This window comes from Salvia splendens, chromosome 22 (genome assembly GCF_004379255.2).
Source record: "Salvia splendens isolate huo1 chromosome 22, SspV2, whole genome shotgun sequence".
Lineage (NCBI taxonomy): Eukaryota > Viridiplantae > Streptophyta > Magnoliopsida > Lamiales > Lamiaceae > Salvia > Salvia splendens.
Window position 1 is genome coordinate 18,656,161 of NC_056053.1, and position 10,664 is coordinate 18,666,824.

Consider the following 10,664-nt stretch of genomic DNA (forward strand, 5'->3'; position numbering starts at 1 on the left):
TCAAAAGTAAAATCAAGAAATTAAACTTAACCTTCCATGCCTGCAATGCTCCATTTTGGTTAAGGAGATCAATATCGAAAAGAATACTAACAAAATATGTAAGGCCAAAAATCTGTGTAGGATTCTTATTCCCATAACGAATTTAAATTAATTACGTCTCCTCCTTACTCTACATGTGAAAGTGATTCGAGTGTTCCTATTTTTATACAAACAATCCAAAAATAAGATAGATTTTTAATTTCTTTTTCATGGAATAATAAACATCAATGTTTGATGTAGGGAAAGTCTCTCTCTCTCTTTTAACAAACATCAATTTATTCCCTTTTTTTCTTACGAAAAATATCATATGCATATCACTATTGGGGAGTGTTCATATCCATAACTGAAATTATGTCAAAAATCAAAGCAAATCATAGTCATTGGATCTTGTGATGTAACTGTTAGATTAATGTCACGTGTCATCTAATAATGTAGATTGTGTAGTCTAATAATGTAGATTGTGTAGTCTAATAATGTAGCTCGGCTAATAATATAACGCTTTTAGTGTAATAATGTAGCTCGGATATTATTATCACAACCATCATCCAATGGCTGAAATTTGCTTTGATTTTTTTTTACAGGATCTCACTTATGGACCATAGTGCACCCCTATCACTGTATCAGCATATGCAATACACTGATTATTGTGATTCAGCAAGATTAGATTTTTATTTTTCATATTACTAGTGGGAGGATAAAGTATGATTTGGTGCGTCATTAACCACTAATCCACACGTTAGGGGTTTATTTATAACATCATTAGACGACAAAAGAAGTCACCGGTTTTTCTGGTTTGTTGTATCGTATTCACGCTCTTCACGTCAGGGGTATTAACGTAATTACATATGTCTATTTATTGGGTCCACATAAGGATATTCCAAATGAATCTACCTACTCTTTCTGGTCAAATTGGGCTTCTCACCAAAACTGCTTCAATAATTTACAATAAAGTTATTTTTTCTGAAATTTTTGAAAATGACGTTACCTATACGGCTTTAGTAAAATTATTTTTTTCCATAATTTGTTGTATCTTGTCGATGATAAAGTATTACTCTCTCTATCCCACAAAAGATATCACACTTGTGGGACGGCATGAGATTTTATAAGGTTTTGTTGTATGTGGAGTGAAAAAGAAAAATAAGTTACTGGAATGTGAGGTCCATTACCAAAAATGTAAATATGACATCTTTTATGCGACAAACTAAAAAGGAAAGTGAGACATCTTTTAGGGACGGATGAAGTATTTACTCCGTCTCTTACTAAATGAGGTACTCTCTTCATCCCACAAGAGAATTCACTCTTATTATGGGCACAAGGTTTAAGAAATGTAAAGAATAATGGGTTTAAAAAATTAGTAGAATATGAGACCCACTTTTTTAAATTAGTTTTATAATAAAATGTGAGTGAAGTGAGTTAGTAGAATATGAAGCATACTTACTATTTTTGGTAAAAATTAAGTGTGACTTTTATTATGGGACATACTGAAATATTAAGCTATGACTCTTATTGGGATGGAGAGAGAATTTCTTTTCGTCACAAAATATAAGAAATGAAATTGTAATTAAATAAAAAGAATAAAATAAGATAGACGAAAAAGTTGAGGGGAAAAAATAAGGGAGAATGCTAGAAAAGGATATAACTTACTTAGCTTGGGACATGAAAAAGGATTATGAATCAATTAACAATGGACAAAGAGAGTACTCGGTATTATAGATAAAACTTTGAGTTTTTAGGGAAAACATCTCAAATTATACATAATTACAACTAATATTTGAATTATACATGTTTAAAGAGAAATTCCTAAAATTTATATGATTATAACTAATAAATAATAATCAAATTATCATATACTATTAATAAGCATTAATGTCTTTATATTCAACATCGATGTTGATTAGTGATTACGTAAAAACATCTTAAAAATAAGTTCATCGCATAACCTAAATTATAAAAATAAAAGTAGTAATTTATGATAAGCCACACAATCCTTCTGTGATCGAAAATTAAATTTTGACACATTTGCATTATTATTATGACCAATAAGATACTACTTAATTATAATTCGATACATTTTCAACTGTCTTTTTTGTGGTGGTGCTAAACCCCCATTTTCTGCAATATGATTTTATGAGAAATTAAAAGTTTTAAGGTTTATAATCAGGTCGTACTTTTTTTTAATTCCAACAAAATATGTTAGTTAGGTGTATGAGAAAGTCGATATATTGATCTTTACGCTTTGAGTATTAAATTAAATATAATGATGTGATTGAGCGAATTAAGTTTACAAATAATATATTCTCATGAGAATTTAATGATGGGGCTTTATTCTTATAAAAATGAAATTAGATATTGTGGGGCACAATTTTGGTTCCAAGACTTCTTATCAAGTGTTTAGCTTTAAAAAGAAGGTAATTTTATTCGTAAAACTCATACTATAAAACAGTAATAAAAATAATTCTAAATTTACTATTTTATCATATGAATATGTTACTCCATATTTTTGCAGATTTCACTACTACACCAAATATCCAGCAAAAGATAAATCACCATATACTCTCTAGAAGATACTCTTTGTCCAAAACCCAGAAAGCAAAAACACAAGCACAGCAGCACACATGTAATGTATATGTATGTTTGATGATGTATATGGTTATGCAGCGACGCAGAAACATGCAGACGAAGTACCTAGAACGATACACTCAGGCCAAGAAGCACCATGAACTGAGCTACAAATTCCGGATGGCCAGGCCAGGCTGCTCCAGTAACCAGATTTCCATCTGTGAAGCACCGGTGAATGGGTTCGGGCTCTAACCATGTAGCCCCCGCTAGAACAACATTAAGCTTCACAGCCGGGTATGCAGTACATTTCTTGCCCTGAAACGATGATATCATTAATTAAGACCAAACCAAAACTGCCCTCTGTAATTTTGTCTAAGTTGCAAGTGCAACATGCATCAACACCGAAAAGTTAGTTGTGAGCATGTACGACAAAGAGTATATGGTATGAAAGAAAGCTACCTTGAGAACATTCGCAGCAGATAAAATTTGTTGTCCGTGACAGATGGATGCTACTGGTTTATTGGATGCCATGAATTCCTTCACTACTTGAATAACCTTGTCATTCAGCGCCAAATACTCTGGAGCACGACCCCCAGGTATGACGAGTCCATCATAGATTGAGGGATTCACACTTTCAAAATCCGCATTTAAAGTGAAGTTGTGGCCTGGCTTCTCACTGTAGGTTTGATCACCTTCAAAGTCGTGAACAGCAGTAGGGCACGTCTCACCTGCTTTCTTCCCTGGGCAAACAGCATCAACGTGACAGTCAAGGGCTTGAAGGGACTGGAATGGAACCATCACCTCATAATCCTCCATATAATCCTGCTCCAAGTACGTAAAAGAGTATACCCCATTAAAGCGTAAAACGCAAAACATCAACTCCCTAATTACACTGCAGAAGAAAATTATATTTGGAAGTTCAGATAATTTTATTATTAAATCTTGAAAGGGAAACTAAATAATCGGAACTTACTCCACAAAGGAATAGGATTTTCTTTCCAGAACCAGATATCTTGGCTCCTAATGCGTTGATAAAAAGGCGGATGAACTCAGGATGTCCATTGTATGTAGCACCAGTTATCAGGTTTCCATCACTGGTACAGGAGGCCAAGGTATCTGGTTCTACCCAATGCGCACCAGCAGCAACGAGTGCAGGTTTAAGAGATGGATAAGCAGTGCATTTTCTGCCTTTAACAACATCAGCTGCAGCCAAGATCAACTGTCCATGGCAGATGGACGCAATTGGCCTTTTCAAGTCTTCAAACTTTTTCACCAAAGCTACAACAGAGTCATCCACCGCGAGATATTCTGGGGCACGTCCTCCTGGTATGATCAGTCCATCATATTTGGTGGCATCTATTTCACTAAAAGTAGCATTAAGAGCAAAATTATGCCCTCTTGACTCTGAAAATGTCTGCATCAATTTTTCAATCACGATCAAAGCAGGTCAATAATTAAGAGTCTAAGACAGGTAATAGAGTAACTCAATTATACTGATATCACAGTAATGCAACATTAGCGATTACAATCAACACCGATCAGGCACTCTTGCCAGTCAGTGAAACATGGGAACAAAAGCAATTAGGATAGGAATTTCAATGAGAAAACTATTACAAATGGTGATTTGGTCTTAAATGAAAAAAATATCTCAAAGATTAGCATCGTGGCAATTGTACAGGCATAAACACAGATTCACAAACACCATGGCCTTGTTTACTTTGGTGAAAAAGAGATTAAGGATGGACAAGGCTCCAATGCTAGGTTGACAAAAATGTTCAACTATATTAAACATATACTTTCTACAAAAAGGTGGATACCTCAAGCCCCTTAGTTAATGAGGTTTAAGGTATTTAACAGAGGATATGGATCTCAACCATATATCCAATCACACTATCTATCCGCCGAATTCTAAATTAACCAAACAAGATCCAGGTGTAATCGCCAAGGCACAAAGCATAAATATCAAACAACGAGAAGTCAACAATATACTAAATGTTTTCACAACCTTGAATTAGGGTGTTTGGCTGAGCTTATAAGCTTCTTAAAAACAACAACTAATAAGTTGTTTAGGAACTTATAAGCTCTTGATAAGGGTTTGCAAAATAAGTTCAACATAATATAAATTCATCAAGCACATCTTACTTTTCCAATGATCTTATAAGCAACAACCAATTTAGATAAACAACCTTACTATGGTTTGTTATTTCCAACATATACTCCCTCAATTTAATCTGTCCTCAATTTTCTGGCTAACTAGAATTTGCTTCTAACTCAATCATCCAAACACTTTGATAATTTACAAGCTGTAGAGGCATTACATTTCATAAAATCTTGAAATATCTTATCAGTTGTTGGAGCGCTTAGCCAAACACCCTCTTAGCACACAAGAAACTTACACTATGCTTCGACCAATTAACAACAAAAGCAAATATACCATAGCAAATAGATCCAAATTAGAACAACAAAAAACACTGCAAGACTTCAACTTTAATCAACGCAAACACCCACGGAAGACATGGCATCAATCATCCCAATCAAACACACACAAAACCTGATGTCCTTGAAGATCATGGATTGCAGTGCGACATATGTCGCCCGCTTTCTTGCCGGGACAAACAGCGTCGACGGATAGCCCATATGCTAGCAACGCTTGAAATGGAACCATCACCTAAAAACAAAATCGCTAATCCATTTAGCGGAACCCCACATAGTGAGAATTCGCCGAACAGTTAGAAGAACTTGCATTCAATATAAAGAAGAGGAGAATAAGAAATGATGACCTCGTAATCTTCGACATAGTCTCCGCACAGCAAAAGGACCCTTTTCTGCTCAGCCATTTCTGGTTTGAAATTAATCTCCTGATTGTGATGGGATACGAACTAAACAACTAAACAATAATTGCGAGCCCAATAGCAGTGACGGCCCATCAGCCCAAAACCCAAGAAAGAGTATCAGTTCGGCACAACCAAAGAGTTCGGTCACAGCCTATAGCTCGGTAAAAGCCGACCAATCGAGCTCAACTCTCAGATCGGCAAAAGCTGATCGGCAAAGTCAGTTCGGCACAACCAAAGAGTTCGGTCACAGCCTATAGCTCGGTAAAAGCCGACCAATCGAGCTCAACTCTCAGATCGGCAAAAGCTGATCGGCAAAGTTCAGCAGTTCGGTCTCAGTATTCGACCGAACAAGGAGATAGTGGACCCATGCAGGATCTCCACGACCTCCATTACACCCACGATCTATTTAGTGGTATTAAGCAGTTATCAACCCCCCTACCAGGGCTGCAAACCACGATCTTAGTTCGAATGTATAAATAGAACTTAGATCAGATAGACCAAGGTTAAGTTCTCTAGATCCTGAATCTCATATAGCAAATCAGTATTGTAATCTGTAAGCTAGATCAAGCAATACAAATTTGCCCTCTATTCTTCCCGTGGACGTAGATTTACCTCAGTAAATCGAACCACGTAATTCTCAGTGTTGTGATCTTCATTTATTACTTGCATTTATTCCCATCAAAAATTCGCTAAATCATCACTGGCGCCGTCTGTGGGAAACGACAGAAAACCAAAACTGTGATAAAAGCGAGTTTTTGATCCTCTTCCACCAAAAAATGCGTACCAGATCACATAATACCCATACTTCCGTCCGTGATGAACGTGAGGAAGCTAGTCCAGCCCGTAGGTCTGGAAAACAGCCTCGGGAGAAATCTGCCTCCAGTTCTCACGGTGAAAGAACAAACCACTCAAAAAGTCATCGCACCGAGCCTCCCCAGCAGCTCGATTTGAATGAGGCTGTCAAGTTGTTCTTGGCTGAGAAGCAGGATGAGTTCTTAACATTCCTGCAAAAGAGCCAGAAGCCGGAGAAGAAAACGGCGGATTCTCCCTCCCCCTCCAGACATGAAAGTCACTACCGCAGTAGTGTCGTATCTTCCAGGAGAAAGAATCCTCACCACCGATATGTTCCTTCTCCTCCTTGTTACCGAAATCACAGGAGAACTCCATCTCCACCATACCGTAGAGATGTCGGATTCGCTATGTATGGAGCGCTGAAGACTCCATTTTCGGATGATATCACCAGAACTCCGTTGCCACAGAATTACCGAACTCCGTCAGTGACTTATGACGGGTTAGTGGATCCTCATGATTTCCTGGGACGCTATCAGTATAATATGGCGAACCAAGGTCTCAATGAGGTTCATATGTGTAAGCTGTTTCCCGAGCTGCTCATCGGGAACGCAAGAAGGTGGTTTGATAGCCTCCCTCAAGGCAGCATTAGATCTTACAGGGATCTAATGGATGCTTTTCATAGGAGGTTCTTCCAGAAAGCTGAAACCCGAATCACTTCGGCTCAGCTGCTTTCTATACGTCAAGGTCGCGATGAAAAGATTAGCGACTTCATGACAAGATTCCACAAGGAATGCCTACAAGTAGATGATCTCAATGATCTACTTGTCATTTCGGCATTCCAAAATGGAATTCTGCCAGGAGCTCTCTACAGAAAGCTCGTTGAATGCAGTCCGCAAACAGCTCAAGAGATGTGGGACATTGCGGACCAGTTTTCTCGTGCTGATGAGGCAGACCGTCGGAAACGGTCTTTAGACAGCTCTTCCAGAGTAGACAAGAGGAAGCCCGATCATAGCGATCAGGGACATCCTCGCCGAACTCCTTTTGAAAGAATTCAAAGGGCACCGGTACAAGACAGATTGGGACCACGTCTCAATCCTGAGAAACCACCCGCTCAGTTCGTACCATTGAACAAGTCGAGAGCAGAAATTTTCGAACTGCATTCTGATATGTTCGAAAAACCAAAGCCGATGACGAAATCGGCCACGCGCCGAAGTCAGGATAAATATTGCTCCTTCCATCAAGACCACGGTCACGATACCGAGGAGTGCCGAAATTTGGCAGCAGATATTGATGTTCTTGTGAAAGCAGGGACGTTAAAAAAATACCAAAGCAAGCCGCCGAAAAAGAATAAGAAACAGAGAAGTGCGAACTGCGCTCCTCAGGATCCTAAAAGGCAACAGGATCCCGAAGACGATGACGAGCCGCAATATGATGGAGTAATCCAGACTATTGACGCTCTCCCAGCCGGGAAGACTAAATCGTCTCTAAAATCAGAGCGCAGAGGCTTCAATCGAGAGGAGCCAACACATAAAAGGCTGAAGAAGGAGGAAGTAATTACATTTTCAGATGCAGATCCCGTCCCGGCCATTTCTCCTCATCAAGACGCTATTGTCATTCAAGCTGGAGTGGCAAACAAACTGATCCACAGAGTGTTTGTGGATACAGGAGCGTCGGTTAGCATTCTTTTTAAAGAATGTTTTGATAAACTGGAAGTGGATCCAGCTCGGCTCAGTCCGGCCCCACTTCCTCTGAAAAGTTTCGCCCAGGAGGACACCCGCCCCGAAGGTATTATCAGCCTTCCGATTACGGTAGGAAGAGCGCCTACTAGCTCCAGTACGGTGATCGAGTTTTTTGTGGTAAAAGCTCGATCCCCGTATAACATTATACTGGGAAGAGACTGGCTCAACACAGTTCGGGCCATTTGCTCTACTTATCACCTCACAATCAAGATCCCCACTAAAGGAGGGATAGCAGTCATCCGAGGTGATCAAAAGAGAGCAAAAGAATGTCTGCAGATTGCGCTTAAAAGTGCCGAACAATCAGATCGGCACCATCAAGCATAGCAATCACAGCAGCCGGAGTCAGAGGCAGGCGAAATGAACGAAGTCACACACCGGAGCCGAACTCGATGAAAGTTCAGTTATACGAAGATGATCCATCCAGAACGGTCAAGATCGGTTTCGCGGGAACGCCTCTACTCCGGGAAAAGACCATCCAGCTCCTCAAAGAGTACAAAGATGTCTTTGCGTGGTCTCCGTTGGACATGACTGGAGTGTCTCCCGAGGTAATTACACATCGGTTAAATATTGATCCTTCAGTCCGGCCTATAAAACAGAAGCAAAGACTCTTTGCGGCAGAAAGAAATCAAGTCATCCATGACGAAGTCCGCCAATTACTGAAAGCGGATGTATTATTTGAAGTAAAATATCCTTCTTGGGTGGCCAATCCTGTGATGATCAAGAAAAAAGAAGGAGGATGGCGGATGTGCATAGATTTTACGGATCTAAATAAGCACTGTCCTAAAGATTGCTACCCCCTTCCCAACATAGATAAAAAAGTAGAAGCTCTGATAGGCTTCGAAATTTTCTGTTTTCTTGATTTGTATAAAGGATACCACCAAGTTTTAATGGATGAGAATGATGCTTCAAAAACGGCTTTCATTACTGACTTCGGTATTTTTGCTTATAAAAAGATGCCATTTGGTTTAAAGAATGCCGGAGCCACATATCAAAGGATGGTAGATAAGCTATTTCGGCACCTGATCGGAAAAGAGGTTGAAGTATATGTTGACGACATAGTTGTTAAAAGCAGAAGCACTTCGGAGTACGAAAACAATCTCAAATCCACTCTCGACGTGCTCAAAAAAGCCAACCTCAAACTCAATCCCCAAAAATGTACCTTTTTGGTAGATTCGGGAAAATTTCTGGGTTGTTGGGTTTCAAAGGAAGGACTCAAGGCAAATCCCCTAAAGGTTCAAGTTGTTCAGAACATGGCAATGCCGAAGTCCATACATGATGTGCAAAGGCTAACTGGATGTCTAGCCGCACTGAATAGATTCATTTCCCAAGCAGCCGAAAAGCAAATGCCGTTCTTCAATGTTTTGAAGAAGGCACCAAAGTTTGAGTGGGGAGCCGAACAGAAAAAGGCTTTTGACGAACTCAAAAGTTATTTAACCGAACTTCCTACTCTCTCTGCTCCAACAGATGCCGAAGTGATATTCTTATATTTAGCAGCATCAGATCAAACCATTAGCGCGGTGCTTGTACGAGAAGAAGGCCTAAAACAGCGTCCTATCTACTTTACAAGCCGAGCATCAAGAGGTCCCGAAACAAGGTATCAACCTCTGGAAAAAATTGCTCTGGCATTAGTAAATGCAGCAAGGAGACTGCGGCCATATTTCTATGCTCACAAAGTATGCGTCTTAACCGATCTTCCACTTCGGCAAGTTTTGACTAAGCCAGAAGCATCAGGCAGAATTGCCAAGTGGGCCATAGAGTTGGGAGAACATTCAATAGAATATCTACCTCGGAAAGCCATCAAGGGACAAGCCTTGGCAGATTTTCTTGTAGAGGCAAAGTTCGATCAGGCAATCCCTATTATTGCCGAACAGAAAAATCCTACCAATGATGAACTAACACAGCCCCAGAAACCCGAAGTAGAGCCGCCGGACTGTTGGATTGGATTCGTAGATGGAGCTTCGAATAAGACAGGAAGTGGAGCTGGTATTCTACTTATCGCTCCCGACGGACACGAAGTAACTTATTCACTTCGGTTCTTATTCCCAACCACTAATAACGAAGCCGAATACGAAGCCCTTCTTGCCGGACTTCAGTTAGCGCAACGTCTACTTGTCAAATCTCTCAAAATTCATTGTGATTCACAAGTCATAGTGAATCACATGCTGGGTACAAGTGAAGCCCGTGGTGAAAGGATGAAAAAATACTTGGACAAAGCGCAAAGTATTAGTCGAAATTTCTCTTATTTTCGGATAATCCGCATTCCCAGAGCGGGAAATAGCCGAGCAGATACTTTAAGTAAGTTGGCCTCATATCCGAGCTCAAAGGTGGAGGAATTACCGCACAGAAGCATTGATGAAGCTGAAGTACACTCAGTAACCAGTTCACCAAACTGGATGACGCCAATATTAAAGTATCTAGATCAAGGACAACTGCCCGAGGATAAGAGAGAAGCAAGGAAAATCACATGCCGAGCACGTCGGTATGAACTTCATGAAGGAGTCCTATATAGAAAGTCCTACCTTCAACCGTTATTGCGATGTGTAGGACCAGAAGAGACGGATTACATCCTTAGAGAAGTTCATGAAGGATCTTGCGGTAGCCACATCGGAGCTAGAGCATTAGCTAAAAAAGTTCTGAGATGGGGATATTATTGGCCAACTTTGGTACAAGAAGCAGTACAGCTAGTTAAGAAATGTACGAA

General features: G+C 39.8%; 1 protein-coding gene across 1 annotated transcript; it reads right to left on the reverse strand.

The window, feature by feature from the left end:
• Positions 1–2,485: 2,485 nt before the first annotated feature.
• On the reverse strand, positions 2,486–5,451 carry LOC121787483 (protein DJ-1 homolog D-like). Its single transcript, XM_042186215.1, has 5 exons — positions 5,379–5,451; positions 5,150–5,266; positions 3,572–4,012; positions 3,058–3,420; positions 2,486–2,913 (listed from the first exon to the last, which is right to left on the reverse strand). The coding sequence occupies exons 1-5, from the start codon at positions 5,433–5,435 to the stop codon at positions 2,725–2,727; spliced, it is 1,167 nt and encodes a 388-aa protein (XP_042042149.1). The 5' UTR covers positions 5,436–5,451; the 3' UTR covers positions 2,486–2,724.
• Between the last annotated feature and the right edge of the window lie 5,213 nt (positions 5,452–10,664).